This window comes from Fusarium tjaetaba, assembly GCF_013396195.1.
Source record: "Fusarium tjaetaba strain NRRL 66243 chromosome Unknown NRRL66243_c0000130, whole genome shotgun sequence".
NCBI classification, from domain to species: Eukaryota; Fungi; Ascomycota; class Sordariomycetes; order Hypocreales; family Nectriaceae; genus Fusarium; species Fusarium tjaetaba.
This window is the reverse complement of record NW_023501326.1, coordinates 35360-54277: the sequence shown is the minus strand read 5'-3', so window position 1 is coordinate 54277 and position 18918 is coordinate 35360. Positions and strand designations below refer to the sequence as shown.

The 18918-nt window shown below is 48.8% G+C and overlaps 5 protein-coding genes across 5 annotated transcripts; 3 read left to right on the top strand and 2 right to left on the bottom strand.

Annotated features, from left to right (window-relative positions):
- Positions 1–1975: 1975 nt before the first annotated feature.
- FTJAE_6669 (amidophosphoribosyltransferase) lies at positions 1976–4443 on the top strand (the record flags this gene model as incomplete). The annotated part of the gene is made up of 13 exons (XM_037353304.1): positions 1976–1999; positions 2149–2214; positions 2283–2409; positions 2457–2499; positions 2556–2702; positions 2759–2911; positions 2965–3326; positions 3380–3396; positions 3459–3666; positions 3720–3736; positions 3792–3869; positions 3924–4351; positions 4404–4443. 13 exons carry the CDS (start codon positions 1976–1978, stop codon positions 4441–4443), a joined length of 1710 nt encoding a protein of 569 aa, XP_037206212.1.
- A 2398-nt stretch (positions 4444–6841) lies between these two features.
- FTJAE_6668 (fungal transcriptional regulatory) lies at positions 6842–8883 on the top strand (the record flags this gene model as incomplete). The annotated part of the gene is made up of 5 exons (XM_037353303.1): positions 6842–6852; positions 6952–7078; positions 7144–7570; positions 7638–8139; positions 8193–8883. The coding sequence occupies 5 exons, from the start codon at positions 6842–6844 to the stop codon at positions 8881–8883; spliced, it is 1758 nt and encodes a 585-aa protein (XP_037206211.1).
- Positions 8884–10676: 1793 nt separating this feature from the next.
- On the bottom strand, positions 10677–13515 carry FTJAE_6667 (uncharacterized protein; the record flags this gene model as incomplete). The annotated part of the gene is made up of 3 exons (XM_037353302.1): positions 10677–10746; positions 11295–13337; positions 13403–13515. The coding sequence occupies 3 exons, from the start codon at positions 13513–13515 to the stop codon at positions 10677–10679; spliced, it is 2226 nt and encodes a 741-aa protein (XP_037206210.1).
- A 1841-nt stretch (positions 13516–15356) lies between these two features.
- Positions 15357–16487, top strand: FTJAE_6666 (ser thr phosphatase; the record flags this gene model as incomplete). The annotated part of the gene is made up of 4 exons (XM_037353301.1): positions 15357–15372; positions 15425–15658; positions 15724–15978; positions 16030–16487. The coding sequence occupies 4 exons, from the start codon at positions 15357–15359 to the stop codon at positions 16485–16487; spliced, it is 963 nt and encodes a 320-aa protein (XP_037206209.1).
- A 417-nt stretch (positions 16488–16904) lies between these two features.
- FTJAE_6665 (rho GDP dissociation inhibitor) lies at positions 16905–17874 on the bottom strand (the record flags this gene model as incomplete). Its single annotated transcript, XM_037353300.1, has 3 exons — positions 16905–17035; positions 17088–17459; positions 17781–17874. The coding sequence occupies 3 exons, from the start codon at positions 17872–17874 to the stop codon at positions 16905–16907; spliced, it is 597 nt and encodes a 198-aa protein (XP_037206208.1).
- Between the last annotated feature and the right edge of the window lie 1044 nt (positions 17875–18918).

Genomic DNA, 18918 nt, shown 5'->3' with positions numbered 1-18918 from the left:
ATGGGGCTCTGTCTACATTTTCAATTAGTATCATGCAATGATTTTCTATTCGCTGTCGCTTTAGAGTGCATTCCCTGTCGATAAGATCCTGTCGGCAAAAGAAATACTATAAAACTATGCAAAACTCAGGAAGCACTAAGACAGGTGCTCCCGATGTGCCACGTGCATGTAAGTAAGCAAGGCCACTACCAAAAATGGAAGCCGCTGCCTCGACACCACAGAAGCCATCGCGACCACGAAAAAGGATACTTATCAGATCGACAAAAGATGAGACTGGTTGAATCACGTGCCCCGTACTGGAATCGAACCAGTGATCTTATCATTACTAGTGATACGCTTTACCACTGAGCCAACGGGGCTTGTGAGGTGATTCCTCGCTTGTTGAAGATGGCGGCCGAGATGGAGTTTATATTTCTGACAATTCCATCAAAAGAACATAACTAGGAGACTCTCGTTTTGGGTTTAGAGCGACCAGAAGATGGGGTACTGCGAAAATATATGAAGAAGATTGGTAAAGTGGAAATGTTAAACTAAACCACTGTGCCAAAAAACCCATAAAATGTAAGGTCCCTACACTACATTAGGGGCCTAAGGCAACAGGGCTTATATTTTGTACAACTGGAAAACTTTATCGTTTGTGGATGATTGGTAAACTGGCTGGGTGATTGCGTCATACAAACAGATCAATCCTTGTCCAGTGTACATAAGCTTGATTACATGAAATCGACATGGATGGCTTTCACCTTGACTTGTCACAGATGCGCCATGACTTAGAAATTGCAAGACAGGCGGCAATAAGGAGAACAAAAAATATTAAAAGCTTAGACTATTTATCTGGCGACTGAGATGCTTGGTTCATTTAGTACTACTCGTGGTAGATCAAGAGCTGTTAATACTCAAAACCTTGGGGTTATGTATACTAAGTACTACTTATATGCATACACATGTCTAGTCTTGTAATCATTCAAAGTGCCGATGTTACTTGTGCCTAATTGTGGAAATGTAGAGGAAACTGGCTCATCAATTAACGAAAATTAATTGAGAGTATTGCATATAAATTAATCAGACAGTTTGCAGAAAATGACTCCTTGTAGCCGGTGACCAAACTGGTATTTGTTGCCGTCTTCCGAGAGTCCCGTGTCATGTGGCTCCTCTCGTTTCTGCACCGTCTCCATATTGCGTATAAAGAAATCAAAGTTGTTTGCACTAGAGTTCTTTATTCACTTAGAGAACCTTTCGTGCTGAAACTGTGCTTTGCATAGAACTGGAATAAGGAGATATTCCAGAGGTGGGAGCTTCAGAATTGCACCACAGATCTCATAGACTGATCGTATTCAGAAAGATACCCCACATGCTCAATGAATAGACCCAACCGCGGTGAAGCTTATTAGTTGTAAAACGAGCCAATGTTACATTCAAGTGGTCAGTTGACACGAGAAATTCGAAATGCGGGATTAATGTTCCACATGAAGTTTCGATGGTCTGTTATCTGTTGCTATCGGTATCTTGGCTTCCACTTACACGGTTTGGGCATGTTTGATGGATCAAGTCAGATTGCAGCTTGAACCGATTATCGATCCTTTAGTCGTTATTATGTGTTTCAGATTATGTGTCACAACGAACTATGTCTAATCTTCTTCAATAACGACAAAATGACGAAGAAATGAAGAGATATCTTGACATCGTGATTTGATATTGAGTTCAACTGCCACTAACACGGAGTAGAGAAACGGCATATTTTGGGGGACCCCACTACTGCGGATCATTGACCGGCCCGCCTCAGCCAATACGATACCCCGCCAAAAGATTTGTGGTCGCCCAAAAAAAATGACCGAGATCGTCGTGACCAGAAGAGAAAAATTTTCCCGTAGGTTTCACAAACAAACTGATACAAGTCTAACTCTTGTTTGGGTGTAAGAACACTCGATTCCTCTTCAACCTCTCCACGAACTATTTCCGTGACACGATATTCAACATGTGTGGTGTTTCGGCCATTTTGGTGAGTCTTCACTCTTCTGCTCTTCTCTCTTATTGCCCCTCCCCCGCGCTCATAGAAAAAAAGAGACCCTTGCCCGAAGTGCTACCAAAGAGTTGAAGAAATAGAACACAACATAATATCACATATCACGTACTGACATTCTTCGATAGCTAGGTGACCAGGAGGCTACCTCCGCCGCCATTGACCTCCACGAGACATTGTATTATCTCCAACATGTTAGTCCCCCATCGCGAATATCCCGAATCCCGAAAATTCGATATCTTCAGATGTTAACCAGCTATAGCGTGGACAAGATGCTGCAGGTATCGCTGTTTGCCAGGGCGGACGAGTTTCTCAATGCAAGGGTCTCGGTATGGCCAGCAAGGTCTTTTCTGATGGCCGACGACTTGAGCATCTCCCCGGTTACATGGGTATGGCAATGCGACGCACAGATTACACGGAGGCTGACTCTCCATAGGCCTGGGCCATGTTCGTTACCCTACCATGGGAACTGCTTCTGCGTATGTGTTACTAGGCACACCATCTCGTACACCACTGACCAAAAATACGACTACAGCTCCGAAGCTCAACCTTTCTACGTCAACGCCCCTTTCGGTATCTCCATGGGCGTCAACGGTAACCTCGTCAATACCGAATACCTCCGCAAGTTCCTCGACGAGGAAGCCCACCGACACGTCAACTCCGATTCCGACTCGGAGCTCCTGTGCGTAATCGAAGCTCGCGCTTATTCGAACCACGATGACTGATTTGTACCAATAGCCTCAACATCTTCGCCCACGGCCTCCAGCAGCTCGGCAAGACTCGCGCCAACTCAGAGGATATCTTCACTGCTCTCGGCGATGTCTACGCCAAGTGCCAGGGCGCTTTCGCATGCACTGCCATGATCGCTGGTTTCGGCATTCTTGCCTTCCGGTGAGTTGTCGCAACTTTTGAATGACCTCTTATCAAAAACTGACAGTATTCAGTGACGCCAACGGTATCCGACCTCTCTGCATTGGTTCTCGACCTTCCGCCACACTCCCCGGTACTGAAGACTACCTCGTTGCCTCCGAATCCGTTGTTCTGAAGCAGCTCGGCTTCTCAAACATTGTCGACATCCTCCCTGGTCAGGCCTGTTTCTTGCAGAAGGGATGTGGTCCCAAGTTCCGTCAGATTGTTAACGACCGACCTTACACACCCGATTGCTTTGAATTCGTATACGTTGCTCGTCCTGACTCAACCATGGACGGAATCTCGGTGTACCGCAGCCGACAAAACATGGGAGAGAAGCTGGCCAAGAAGGTCCGCGCGGTTCTCGGAGAGAAGGGAGTTCAAGAGATTGATGCAGGTATGAGATATCCATATGTCTCCTGCCTTTGAGCGGTACTAATTGTTTTCCAGTCATCCCTGTTCCAGAGGTATGCCCAGTTTAGGAGTAATGATGTTGGTGAAAACGTGAAAGCTGACTCACTATCAACAGACAAGTAACATCGCCGCTGCTACTCTTGCTGAGAAGCTTGGCAAGCCATACGTCACAGCTCTAATTAAGAACCGATATGTTCAACGAACCTTTATTCTCCCCAACCAAGCTCTTCGAATGAAGAGTGTTCGCCGCAAGCTTTCACCCATCGACTCAGAATTCCGAGGAAAGAACCTCATCCTAGTGGACGACAGTGTCGTGCGTGGCAGTAAGTAGACTGAGCCCCTTACATATGAGGATCAATACTAATTTGTAAATCAGCTACATCTGGACAAATCGTGAGTAAAATGATGATGAATTTGTCTATGAGATAGAACTAATGGGCGAATGTAGGTCCAAATGGCTAGAGAAGCTGGTGCTGCCAAGGTCATCTTTGTTTCAGCCTCTCCAGAGTGCATATATCCCCATATTGTAAGTTTTCCCCCCGGCATCAAATATTGAACATATTACTAATAATAATTCAAGTATGGCATTGATCTTGCGGACCCTGATGGTATGAAGATATTCGGTGCTGTTCTTAGCTGTCTTGTTACTAACCTTTGTGAAGATTTGGTTGCTCATGGCCGAACAAACCAACAAATTGCCGACTACATAGGTGCCGACCAGGTCATCTTCCAAGATCTTGATGGACCTGATGGACTGAAGGCCGCGTGTATGGAGGCTGCTGAGGACACAAGTAAGGTCACAAGTTTTGAAACCGGTGTCTTCAGTGGCTGTTATGTCACAGAAGTGCCGGAAGGATACTTCGAACATCTCAGTGATCTCCGTAGCGGCAAGCGGAAGGCGAAGACCACCTTGACGAACACCAAGGCTGGTGGCGATGAGGGCGGAAACGTGGTTGTCAGCTCTGGGCCTACAAATGGGCCCGAGGCTGACGAGCGTGAAGATATCAGGTCAGTCTCTACGAAGGGCTTAGTGAGTAACGTCTGCTGATACGTTTTACAGTCTTCACAACATGGCGAGTGAACAAATCACAACCTCATAGGTACTGGGGATGAGGCACAAGAGTATTTGAATAATGGAATCATACTCGCCTTGGAGCAGAGCATTGCGCTGGATAAGACGAATGAGTTTCAGTACGGGCTTGGAATTGGAATTTAAAGACGAAAAATAGAATGGCGTGTCAGACTTTGATCTATAATGCCACGAAAAATAATACAGCCGGCAGGGCTGCCAGCCAGCTGTTGGCAAGAGTACGGTCATAGAGTCACAGTCTTGGCTGACAGCCCTGCGAGGCATGAGCATACTAGAGATGCCGCGAGGCCTAGATGGGTACGAGATTACGAAAAGCTGAATTTATGAGCGTTGCTCGAACTATTGCTTGACCAATTGTTGCTATATCGAAGAGGGTGATTTGTTGATAGACATCTAATCACCCCCATATTGTGAACTCGACTCCTAAACTTCGGCAATCGAAGGGACTGTATTCACCTCGAGTGGATTGGAATGGATATCTTCGGTATGGGTGAAACTAGAGGGAACAGAACAACGCATAATGTGTTATCTGGTTTCCTGTTCCGGGGTCACGAGAGTCTAGAGCTGAATCACTCCACTGTACCCATCATCACCAATTTTGCAACTCAGACCCATAAGATGTAAACCCAGTGGAACAAGTACGGTGAGCAAAGTGAAGAAATCCAAGTATCGTGAAGGTCAGTTGGCATTTTTGGTGGAGTTGTTGCAAAGGTGGGAGGAGCCTCATGAGGAGACAGTCAAGGTTTCTCCATCAAAATAGACCCATGTCAGAGGATTTCCCTGCTGCTAAAACCTTGCTGGCATTCAGTGCTGTTTTGCTTGGCTGAGGAGGGGAGTAATCGCTAGTTAGTTGTTTTATTTAGTGGCCTTGTTAGTTATACTATGGTTGCAGATGGTTGGAGAGGGTTTCAATCGGAGAAGCCAAATTTCGTATTGACTAAGGTCCTTGACTAATGTAATGCTGTGAGAGAATAGAATTATCGAAGTTACGTTAGTCAGAAGCCACGAAAGAGATCCATGCCGTTGTTACAGAGCATTAGGGAGTTTATGTTAAGGCAAGGCAAGGCAAAGCGAGGTAGGATGCGGATCATAGGCAAGGTAGTGTGCCACGGGCGGTTCATATGCTCCGTAGCAGGGGCTACATCACGATCTCCAACGCATCATACAAAGAACAGACACACCAGGATTAGTCTACCCCTCACAAAGGAAAGGGAGAGAGAAAAGAGAGAAAAGAAGACAAAAGGAACAAGGCTTCGAAGGGCAGCTGATTTCCAGATTGGGCAACATTGTCACCTCTGGCTGGACGTGATTGCGCTGAATCCACAACGACAAGCTTTCTGCGGACTCTTGTGGAAGCTTTGTAATGCAGGTCCCGGAGCTCGGCTGCACGGTATGTATTTTGGTTGCCTTTTTGGGGAGAAATAGCATCGGCCATAGTCGGGAGATCTGACAGCGAACGTGGGGCTTCTCTTTTTTTTTTTTTTTGCCTTCCAGAGGGAGAGCGAGGTGAGGCGGGCATTGTATCCATTGGGGATCATGATATGGATCGTAGAGGGAGGGACAGCTATACAATTCATACTAACTATTCCCAGATGCTTGATGCTAAGTATTGTCAGCTCTTATTGGAGCCGAGTCATGAGATCTGCTCTTAGCATAGACTAGTCGAATCAGTACTAGATTATATATGTTAGTTAGTCGATGGCCTGTCAGTTTTTATTCATGTCGGTTGGACAGTATGTAAAGCTGGGTTGGTCTATAGGATGCCTGCCGATACTATGTAGATTTGCACACCGGACTCTATGTTTGCACAGTATCCATACTCCGTGCCGTGTGATTATCATGACAGACAGACTCTCTCTCAATTAGTTCGTCTAAGAAAGTTCCATAACGTGGGTGGCTCGAGCTGCTGATCTTTGATCTGGGTAGGTATGGACGGCATGGATGTTCTTCTCCAATTTCTAAAAAAGGTACCGAAGAAAGAGCAGCCTGACATGGTCTTTCCCAAAGTAGTCTGACGTATTGACTCAATCAATGTTCCTTCCTCCTGCTCTTATTTCCATCTCAACCCGCACCCTTCCTTCCTTCCCTCCATTTACCCCTCCATGTTCCATCCAATTGTGCCATTCCATCCTAACGTTAGGTCGTCGTCGTGCCTTCCTGGTGCCGAGTTAGTTATTAAGGCAGTTAGCACCTACCTCCATTTCTACAATACTCCGTCCGTACTAGGTAGTTTCCCATAATAATAACTCCATTACATTTCTTTTCCGTCACAATCTTTTTCTATTCATCATCCTCATCATCATCCTCATCACTATTACTGCTGTCACTGTCACCAAAACTTAAACTCCTCTCTACCCCTCACTTACACCCGCGGCAACGATATCCTCTCTTTGTATTAAGAGTCCACCATGAACCTTCTGTAACGACTCGCTCGTTACATCCAAACCGCTGTCTCGCCCGCCACAAAGAGCTCGAGCACGACCTGGACCTGGACCTGGACCTACCTGTGAAATCATAGGACTCGACTGATCTTCCAGTCCAGTCCAGTCCAGCGCAGCACACAAGACACCCTCTGTAGCTGTCAAGCTGCTCTGTCAGCACCCGGCGCATGCCGCCAAGCAACACCAAACCGTGTCACAACTGCCGTCGTCGACGCCTGCGCTGCGACCGCTCATGGCCGACATGCCACAAATGTGCGGTCTCAGGGCAGGAATGCCTCGGGTATGGCAAGGTCTTCGTTTGGACCCAAGGAATTGACTCCCACGGCAATGTCAACCCCCCTCCCGGCCGGCGACTACCCGACGAATCTGATGCTTCCACCTCTGTATCACCCACTGGCCACCAGCAGGGCCAGGGTCAGCATGATCGCGCTCGACCTCAGCCTCAACCCGACTATAGCGACCAACACCCGCTGGCGCGTCTGGTTCAACAGGCCCAGCAGGCCGCACAAGAGGCAGAAGAGATGAATCAACAGCAGCAGCAGCAACAGCAGCAAAGCCAGCAGCAGCAGCCAACCCCGCCAGATTCTGAGGACTCCCCTTCGCACGATCCTAGTATACCCTGGCCTTCTCCTGCTGCACTTACAGATCCGTTGTTCCAGGACCTTGACCGCACATCACGATACTACCTAGCGCATTGTAAGTCTTGGCGGCTCCAGTTGTGGTTCTTTTTTTTTTCTTTGGCCGATGCTAATGTATGCCCCAGTCAGCGAGAGGGTCTGCAAAGATCTTGTGGTCCGAGACACGCCTGAAAACCCGTTCCGTGAGCTGATACCCTTGACGCGGAAGCACCCGCTCCTCTTGCAGATTCTTGTTGCCACTTCAGCGATCCATTGGTCCAACATATTTCGTCGTGTTACCGAAATACCGGCAGGCCTCACCAATCCCGCGGGCTATCTTTCCCTCCTACGTTCAAAAGATCTTGTGACACGACAGGCTCTCATCGATGCCTTGACGGCGAAGCAAAAGGCCATGAGCCACATGAGGGAGGTGCTCGATACCCTTGACCCGGCAGGCAGTGAGGTGGCATTAGCTGCTATGCACTTTTTTATCAAGTTTGATCTGATTGATCTGGATAAGTCAGACAACCAGAGCTGGAGGGCCCACTTGGAAGGCGCCACAAGCATCATGGCATTGCTCAACCCGGACAGTAATCCCGACGCATCTAGTAGAATGCTGCGGGACCGCGTCATTACTGACAGCTTCATGTAAGTCTGTCCTAGCTACTGGTGTACTCGCTGTGGATACTGACTTATGAAAGCTACAACATTCTGGGCTCGACGTTGACATCTGGTGGCCTTGCAGCTCGTGTTGCACGGCAAGCTTTCCAGTTCTTACCCGTTATGAAACGTGTGGAACTGACAAGCTACTTGTCTTGCCCTCCGGAGATTCTGAACATTATTCTTTCTGCATCCGAGCTGTCCCACGAAGTGCCCTGGACAGACCAGTCTCTAGGTGCGGCAGACAAGGCAATTGCTCTAATTGATGAAGCTCTTGCTGTGGACATTCCAGCTTGGGCAGACTATTTACGACAACACAACCTTGTTCAGGATCTTGAGAGTCGAGTGTGTCTAGCTGCGGCACACCGGTCAGCAGCTTGCCTGTACATCCTCCAAGCACTACCGCTAGTTCGATCTGTACGGTCCATCGATACGGATTTCCTGCTGGAGGACGTTTTGAGAAATTTAGCCGCCATCGATGAAAATGACCCATACTTCAAGGCATCGTCGTGGCCGACTTTTGTTGCAGGGGCCGAGACACGAGACCCTGAAAAACGCACTTGGACCCTGGCACGGCTGTTGTCGATTTGGCAAATATGTCCATGGGGGTATCTCTTCACGGCAATTGAAATGCTCAAAGCGACATGGGCGATGCAGGATTCGCGCGGCTCAGATAATGTCAACTGGCTACATGATCTGCGGGGGATGGGATTTGAGAACTTGATTGTTTGATTTGATTTGATTTGGTCTGATATGATATGATGTTGTTGTGCTTTTGGCTACAGTGTGTGTCTACTGGATCCAGTCCATACGTACTATACTGCCTGTCACTGCTGTGGTGTGTTTTATTTAGCGTCGAGCGAAAAGTTGTGTCGAGTTGAGACTTGTGCTTGATTCTAGGGTTCATTTCAGTTCAGTTGCAAGCTCGGAGTTAAAGTTGTAGCTAATAGGTTAGAGGAATGCCGCGTGTCCTTTTTGGCCAGCTGTCCATGGTGCAGTGCTAGAGAGAGAATAGAGGGCGTTTTTTGGGCGTCGGGAAGGGTCATTTCGCAATTGCCGGTTCTAGACTGATCGAATCTCACGATGGCTTCACCGATTTCTACCAGGTACTTTGCTAGCCTAGCTACCTACCTTACCTCAAGACACGGGATTTAACAGCAGACCCACCATTCATACGACACTGAGTTGGATGATGGTAGGTTTCGTAAGATGTCACTTCACATTCATTATTCTTTGTTGCTTGTCCTCATTATGTTTCGAGTCTCGATTACAGAGGCGGCCCCGTTCTCTCGTCTACGGCGTAAGTCGAGCCTGCAACTGTGATTTGACCAACGCTCAGATGGATCTGACAAGCAAGTCCATCGTGGTTAAGGGTCAGGGTCAGGGTCCTATAGAGTCAGTCCCCACTGAGTAGAAGAACTAGAAGCATGCAGCTTGTCCAAAGTAGGTTGAGCATGAAATCTCGGCCGGAACACCTGACTTCTTTTTGGCGCCTGCGAGAGTCGCCTATTCTAGCCTGGTCCTGGTCATCGTTGAGCGAAATAACGGCGTCGGTTACACCTACACAACGCACGTGTAGAAGGATATGGGCTCTCGACTCTTGAACTCTCGTGTTACAAAGCAAAACGTAACGTGGGTGACACGGCATAGTTGTCATGTCAGATTCCTCTTCTCTCCTTACCCCTCAGATCTGAACCGAACCTAAAGCTGAGATTGGATGAGGGGTGTGCATTGTATACTCTGTTGGCTGTAGGTATAAGTTGGTTGGTAGGTAGGTATAAAGTTTCCGCTTATACAGGGGAGAGATGTTGGAACTTGCATGAGCATTGAGCAGCGATAACGGAATCACATAGTAAAAGTGGAACCAGAAGTTGTGCAACCACGTTTCTTCACTTTCACTCTGCATATAATGAATAGGTACAAAGGGGATGGATAAGAGCGAGGACAAGATCTCAAATAGAACTGTTCCCATTGGCGGATCCTATACTCCGTATGTAGGTAGCCAGCATTGAGACAGACTAACAATGCATGTTTCCCATGTAGAGAATCCTCTTTTAATAGTAATGTGTGATGATACGGCATGAAGGCAGGTCCAGGAGCATTGCTTACTTTCGTTGGCACTGACAAGGTAACTCTATCCAAGTAATGTAACGGATTGGGTGCTTCTCACTTGAGAAGACAGTAGACAGCCGTTCCCTGATATGAACCAGTGAACTAGTATGTAACAATATGAGCTTGCTGAATCCAAACAGACTCACAACTCGAATCGTTAAAACCAGATAACGCGTGGTTGTAAACCCGATAGCGGTTGTGAAATCAACCTCGCTACCAATGACAGGGGCTGGGCAAAACAGGCTCAGGCCTACTGATCCTGATACCGCCGTAGTAGAGACTGATACACGATAGTGGTCTGCTAGCTATCAATACCTTGTCGAGTCTATTCTACTCATTTCTCTTCAATGCCATCAAAATTGGACATGATTTTGTTCGTAAAAGCCATGAGTATATCTATGCAGACGTCTACCTTACCGCTCACTGGCAGTGGTGATAAGATACTGACCTTCGATCGTAGGGACCTGGACATCAGAGCATTCACTTAAGGATAGAGTAGTAGAGGAATGTGTAGAGAAACGGCCAGGCACACAGTGTTGGTCGATGGCGCACCAACAGGTCATGGTTGATACCATGAACAGCCAGCTAAGTGGCAAAAGCGGGAATAGTGAAATAGAGTATAAAGGCTGTAAGATTAAGAATGATCCCACGCATACCTCGTGAAATATAAGCCAGTCATGTAGCTTGTTCATGATGATCGTTAAAAATACTCCGAAACCACAGCGCCATTCTAATAAAGTCTAAGATGAAGAGAAGCACAAGCACAGCCCATGGGTAGGGAGGGTGCTTAAACGAGCGAAGGGAAGAGAAGTGAAGTGAGGGAATAGTGCCTGGCCTAGATACATGGAATCATTGCAACGTGAGTTGCGGTTCCAAGTTGGAGAACGAGAGAAAGAAAACATGATGTACCAGTAACGTTGAGAAGCTGTAATACACAGCCATTTGTCGCTGTGTAGCCTACCAACGACGACTATTCTGATATTAGCTTTGACTGCCTACACATACATACACGGGGCATCACAAGTACATACCTATACGCTGAATCGAGCTTCGCTTGTCGCCGTTTTGGCTTGAGCCCTGACATGGACGACTTCGGCCGTGGAGATCCTTCGGGAGTCTTTGCTTTAGTATCTATTCCCAGCAACTCGGCTTCCAAGGAATCCAATCCTGAAGATGCAGCAGATACTACTGATGAGTCGCGTGACGTTGGGGTTCGATTGCGGCGACGGCTGCGACTAGGACTGCGGCTGCGATTTCGACTCCGACTTCGACTCCGGCTCCGACTGCGGTCTCGACTGCGACTTCGAGTACGACTCCGGCGACGTCCACGACCACGGCTATGATCTCGATCCCGATCGGGTTGGTACCGGTCTATCGATCGTCGCTGGTCGTCGACGTTACGGAATTCTGCAGGTCGACGTTCGGGACTACCTGGACGTGACCTGCGTCCTTGCGGAACGTACGAATCACGCGAGCGCGAATGCCGGCCCCGTGATCCTCTGCGGCCGGCGTCGAAGGAGCTTCGGGATCTTTGTCTCTTCACTGGACGCTCACCAGGGGTATCGTCATCTGGGTGACCTCGTTTTGCGAGTCGCTCATTGACCTCGCCACTTTCGGAGCTTTCGCTCCGAACGATCTCCTCAAGTTTTGTTGGTGGTCTTGGCGGGAGACTGGCAATGGGATGTCCGCTAGGGAGCTTGCCGTATCGCACGAACGCGGGGTCGTGTTCGATCTTTGACCAATACGGAGTTTCGTGTAGCGGCTTCACGTATTCCTCAATATTGTCAGCTTGAACATAGTCCGACACGATGCATTTTGCATCCCATTTTCTAGGAAGAAGCACCTCATCATTATATTCTGCAGGCAATGGCTTACCAACCTCATCTGGTGGATGACGTGGCTCTGGCTCTGCGAATATGGCTTTCTTGTCCCATTCAAATTCATCGTCGACAGCCTTTTCGGGTGCTGTATCCGGTCTCTGTGATGAATCAGGTTTAGGAGTTTCAACTTGAACCTTTTTAGTTTCAGGAGAAGCAGCAGGTGGACTTGACTTTAATTTAACGGCAGTTGTTGAGCCTTTTTGATCCCCCTGTTTAGGAGACGGCGCAGGTTTAGGATGGTTGGGCGTCTTGGGATCAGGGCGTCTGTTGTTGTTGTTGTTGTTGTCTTGTGGCCTCTGATCCGGCCGAGAATGAGGCTGGTTCTTCTTTTGTCGATTATCGTGATTACGAGAGTGTCGGTCGTTCTTCCGCTTGTTACGATGGTCTCGAGAATGGTCAGGAAAGTCCCGTCGTCCCCTACCAGGTTGACCATGCTGATTGGGCTGATTGGGCTGTGGTGGTTTAGGGGGTAGAGAGGGTTTAGGGGGCAAAGAAGCTGGCAAGGGTAATGTCGATGCAGAATTCTGGCGTGGTACTGAGGACGAAGCTGGTCGATGTGGACGTGATGCAGAAGGCGGTGCTGGTGACGGGATAGGGGGCCGCGAAGGTGGAGGGTGCCCGTATGACGGAGGCGCGCTGTGAGAGGGATAAGGGGGCGGGTATGATGGTGGCGGTGGATGCTGAGCATATGGTGCTGAAGCTGGCGGTGGATAATGGGGATAATGAGGCTGCGGAGGGTAGGGTACGTGGTCTTGGCGAGGCGGAGGACCATATGCGCGTGGTGGATATGGAGGTGGATGCGCTGGGGGTTGAGGAGGAGGCGGAGGAGAAGCATATGTGCTAGGAGGCCTGGGAGGTGGTGCCGGAAGACCTGGTGGAGGACCACCATAAGAAGGTGGAGGATACGGGTTAGAGTAGCCTGGAGGTGAGTAGCCAGGTGGTGCGTAGTTGGATGCTGAGGACCCGTAAGGAGGGTACTGCGGAGGATAGGAGGGAGGTCCTCCTGGGTAGTGTGTAGGTGGAGGAGGACCATATCCTGGAGGAGGACCGTATCGAGCCACGCTTGGTGTTGACGCTGGCACAGGCGCAGGTGCGTATTTGGTAATGATGGGACCTTTGGACTTTTTGGAACCACCATGGTCTCTATTACCTCCGTGCCCAGGAGCGTTGGCGTTTCTCCAAGCTGCGAGACCACTATTGTCGAGTTAATACGTGAAAGCATAAACTATGGAGGCAAACTGAGTGAGCTTGATACTTACGCAGGAGTCTCCCTGGTTGGTTCTGGACATGCAACAGTCCAATGGCCAGCATCACCACAGTTGTAGCATCTGGCGTCGTCTGGCCGCGACTGGCCAGGAGCCGTATTAGACATGACTGGTGTAGGAAAGCGTAGTTTGTGAAAGATGGCTTTGACCAGCACAGGACACTATCCTGTTGGCAAACAACGGCAAGAAAAACACAGACCAAATACCGCTGTGGTGTATATAATACTTGTGATGCTAGTTAAAGAAAAGCGACAGTGACTTGATCAGCAGAAAGTGAACGAGTTCAGGCGCGGACACGACCCGAGGGAAGGAAACAAGTTTGATGAAGCGGCCTGAGGCTGGGTTGAGTAACACTGTGATACGTCTCACAGCAGGGGCCTCGGCGCGACTGAGAGGCGAAGCGAGCGAGGCGACAGAGTCTGTGTTGGTGAGACTGAAAATATGGCTTGGGGATGTTACTGTTACAGCCCAAGCTCGTTGGTGCAAGTGCCCGCGCGCGGTCGCGACATGCGAAAGCGAAAAGAAAGCCCCCTCCCTGGACCTTCTCAGGTAAAATGTCAGAGGGGCTTCATCCAGAGAATATTTGGTGTGAAGGACCTAGAGAGAGAGGCTGGCGATGTCGAGTCGGTTGATTGATGACGGAGTCGAAATTGACTTGACGTTGAGAGCTGAAGCTCAAGTAACAGGATATTAATGGCGACGATAGTGATCCATTGGTGGATGGGCGATGCTGAAAGTGATGTCGCGTGCGCACGGGCCACTTTTGAGTAGAGGAAGGTTGAAACTGAAATAGACTTTGGGGGGCATTCCCGGCCGCTACAAATGGAATCAGGGCTCCTTCTTGGCATGCATTATTAGAGAAGAGCCCTATCAAGGAATGGATGGCAGTGTTGTATTGTCTCGTTATGGTCAATTTAGTACATTCTTCCACCAAGCTTCACTGTGTCTGTCCTAATTGTTGACCACTTACGACCTATTCACCCAAACTAGTAGTTACTGCATTCGCTTCGCTTACCCAGGATCATATTATAAGCTTATTGTTTCATGAAACTACAATCTCAATAATTGTCTAGACTCGTGTGCACACAGTAACCAGTTCTCAGGCATTTCTCATACCATGGTCAAAAGAATGGCTACTGCGAGAACTATAAGCTAGGTACATTACATACAATACCTAGCTCGTAAGAACCACTGATCTTCTCAAAGCACAATGCTTCATTGCCAATATCAGTAGCCATAGATTTCTATAATCATTGATGATCGCTGCAAACTGCTATCCTCAAACCTTGCTGACTATACCCGTCGTCCAGCCCAGCCTCACAAAGCATATATTGTATATTAATGAGCTTTATTATATCTAGTCAATCAGAGCATCATGGCTCGTTCTATACAAACGCATTGTCCAAATGTCGAGTATCTCCATCTTTGTAGTAGGTAGTCAAAGTGTGGGGAGATGACCGGGCTTTCTTCCCGCCGACGCACCGTCATCAGCGACGACTAAGCAAACCGTTTACCACCACCAACTACTGATGCACAGCTAAAACATCCCACCGCCCAAAAAGCACATACCACCCACCACCACTTCAACATCACCATCCTCCCGCTGTATATGTAATCACGGCCACGGTGCTACACGCAATTTGTCCTGTTTCATTGCATAGCGAGCCCTCAACTTTTCACCGCTCACGCACCCTTAATCACCAACGTCTTCGCCCTGCGCCCATGTGAACTGAACTGAACCACCTTGATCCCGATCATGTTGGTACAACCACCGAGTTCACCTCCAGACACCATCCTTGACAGGAGCCGAACCCAACACCTTCACCCTTAATGATACCGACGATCACCTACGATTCTCGAATTTCCACGATAATACACATTCAGTGACCCACCCACCAGCCACATCACCCCGTCCCGTCGGCATCTGCAGCAACGACCACATCCCAATATGCCTGGGCTACCTTGTAAGCGCCGCGCCGAAACGAAAGGCTTCCCAGTCTGACCTATCCTCCCCAGCATCCGTCGATCTCGACGAGTGCATCTCGCGCTTGTACAACAAGGAGTTGCTAGCCGAGTCTGTCATTGAAGCAGTCTGCGCCAAGACGAAAGAACTTCTTATGCGCGAGTCCAACGTCGTCCATGTTAAAGCGCCCATTACCGTCGTAGGCGATATTCACGGCCAGTTCTTCGACCTAATCGAGATTTTCCGCATCGGCGGCTACTGCCCCGACACAAACTATTTGTTCCTTGGTAATTGCTCGCCAAGTCAGATATCGACCATGGGAATATTTGCTGACCTCGGCGGGGTACAATAGGAGACTACGTTGATCGTGGTATGTTCAGTGTCGAAACGATATCGCTACTCGTTTGCTTGAAACTACGGTACCCTAATCGCGTACATCTTATTCGAGGAAATCATGAGTCGCGCGGTGTGACACAGTCGTATGGCTTCTATACAGAGTGCTCGCGCAAGTATGGCAATGCCAATGTGTGGCACTACTTTACAGACATGTTCGACTTCTTAACTTTGAGCGTTGTGATCAACGACCAAATATTTTGCGTCCACGGAGGTTGGCAGATTTTAAGCTTACAAACGTGGCTAAACTAACGCGATAAATCAGGCCTTTCCCCTTCTATCCATTCAATCGACCAGATCAAAATCATAGACCGTTTCCGTGAGATCCCTCATGAAGGCCCCATGGCTGATCTCGTCTGGTCTGATCCTGACCCTGAGCGCGACGAGTTCTCCCTTTCACCCCGCGGCGCGGGGTACACTTTTGGAGCACAGGTTGTTAAGAAATTCCTGGCTGTCAACAATATGTCGCATATCCTCCGCGCCCACCAGCTCTGCCAGGAGGGCTTCCAGGTGCTTTACGACGACCGTCTCAGCACTGTCTGGAGCGCGCCCAACTACTGCTACCGTTGCGGAAACATGGCCAGTGTTCTTGAAGTGAGTGACACGGGCGAGCGTTTCTTCAACGTTTTTGCGGCCGCGCCCGAGAACGATGTTCACAAGGACCTCCAACCCGGAAACGAAAAGTCTGCCGACGGTAATGCATTGCCAGACTACTTCTTATAGACGAATTTTGTCACGAATACACACATACAGTGCCCTGGAGCTTCAAAGCTCGGGCTTCACGATATTCCGCATCAATGATACCATGTCTTGAAAGCAAGCATTCACGCATTGCAACAGACAATAGACCTGCATTGCATAGCATAGACTTTGATGTATATAAGGATTTTTATTCTCCTTCAGCATTGAAGCTCCAAACCGAGCTCAAGTACTGTCTCGTCAGTGACGAGTAGATGATACGAAACAGAGCAACCACCTTTCTCCGGCCCAAATTGGGGGTTTCTTTTGCTTTATGTGAGTTTTTTTTTTTTGTGTGAAAATTCTTCTCCAATGTTCAGGTATCTCATTATCTCATGACGTGTGTGATATGTATTTTTGAGTTAGTTATGTCGTCGGGTTGCGCTATCAAGGTGTTGGTGTCTACCAGTCCTTGGCGATGTCGAAACTCCACTCAAACTCGAGATGCTTCTTCTTATCGTCGTCCACGAAGCTAGAGATGGCGTTGTAGTGACCACGAGCAAGCATGCCACTAGGTGCCTCCTCCTCTTGGACTGGGGCGAATCAGCAGCTAAATCTTGACCAAACTTTAAACATGAAACTTACACTTCTTGACGTAGGTGGGCTGCTTATCAGTGTTGGGAGCATAGCTGCCAATCATCTCAGAGTCCTTGGAGACTCGGATACCCTTTCGCTTGACGACCTGGACGTAGTGAAGACCGCTGAGAATCTCGTGCTGCACCTTGAACTTGGCGCTCATGGTGAACTTGGCACCCTCCTTGATGTTGAAAGGCTTGTCCTTGAGGGTGGTCTCGCTTCCGGGGGTAGAGAGATCGATGGTGACGGGAGGACGGCCAGGAGAGTCCATGGTCAGGGAGAGAATGATGCAGACTCGGGGGTCGTTGGGGTCGGAGATGTCAGTACCACCACCGAGACCGAGTGACTCCTTGTATCGCTGGAGAGACTCATCGCCGGCATCTGAAAAAAAATCCATGTTAGCTTTTGAGTAGGAAGAGCAATTGCAGTGGCTGGTGCGGTAAGTGGGCAAGGCGGAGACAGTCAATTCTAAGTGTTGGCTCAAATAGAATAGGCAGAATTGTCCTATAGCAATAACTGCAGCTACAGTATAGCTTCGACCACATCACACAGCAGAGGACAGGGCAGTATCTCAAGATCATGCCATGTCGGTGCCATGCTGCGAGACGGTGCCACATGCTCAGGGGCCGTGTGTTGTGCATATCGCAGAGCCTCACTAACGAGCCTACTGTACAGGTCGTCCAGGGAAGCGATTGTACCTACCCATCTGCTGGTACTCGGCCAGACTCTGCTTAGGCTGAGAGAGCTTGTAGCCCTGAGTCTCCTCAGGCATAGTATCGTCGTCGTGAGAAGCCATGGTGGATGAGCGGGGCGAAGCTGATGTGCAAGAGGCGGGGTGCTGAAGAAACGGAGGATGCTATAGCGAGGGTTCGATACCTAAGAAGATATCAGGTTAGGTAAGAAAGTTGGAGGTAAGAAAAAAGGGAGGAAGAGGAGAGGAAGGGAAGAGGAAAAAGAAGGAAGCTTACTCGTTAATCCCAGCCAAGGTCGAGTCGAGGTGAGCTTTGTCCCGGGCTTGCTTGGGCTTGGACTTGGTCCTTAGGTTGGGTCTGGGCGGGCTTTGGAGGGGCTTATGGCGGTGACGATAGAGGGGCTTCCCGTTCCCGCAGGCGGTGTTGCAACAGGTCGCAAGAGCTGGGCTGGGTTTGGGCTAGGCTAGGGGGAGGGCGGTCACTGAGCGAGGTTGCTATGGTGGGTCGGGACACTTTATGGGGGTCTCTGATTGGCTCATCACGGATCTCAGGTCAGAAATACGGAGAACAACGCCAATGGACGTTGCCGATTCTTATGGAGAATGCTTCGTTCAGGGGTTCAATGTGAGACTGGACCCGAAGATGAGGCTTATTTTGTGATAGTTAATGGCGGCTGTGGCTCTGAGTGTCTGGAGTCTTCAATGGAATGTTTGAGAAGGCGAGTAATGATACATTAAATAAAATGAGATTGCCTGTTGCCGTATCCATTGCTTAATGTAGCTTGAGGAATGGGCGGTGGTGACTGGGCTTTGGTTCGTGATCATATCAGATCAAAATCGATCGAGGGCATCGCGATTTGGGCTGTGAATAGATGAGGCTCGTATTCTGTTGGACCACCACCCTCCTCCTGTTAAGAAGTATGTTACTTGTTGACGCGGCCTTTATACAATCTCCTAAATTTGTTATTACATATAACTTTCGACTATAAATTTAGCGTTTTTTGTCACTTGATTTCATGGTCAAGGTTTTCAACAGTTTGATGTTCATCAGATGAAGAAGCATAGAATTCGTCTTGACATTGGGTGACAAAGATATCGACATTCATACTACCATCTCTGCTACAATGATAAACCTTCCAATAGCTCATT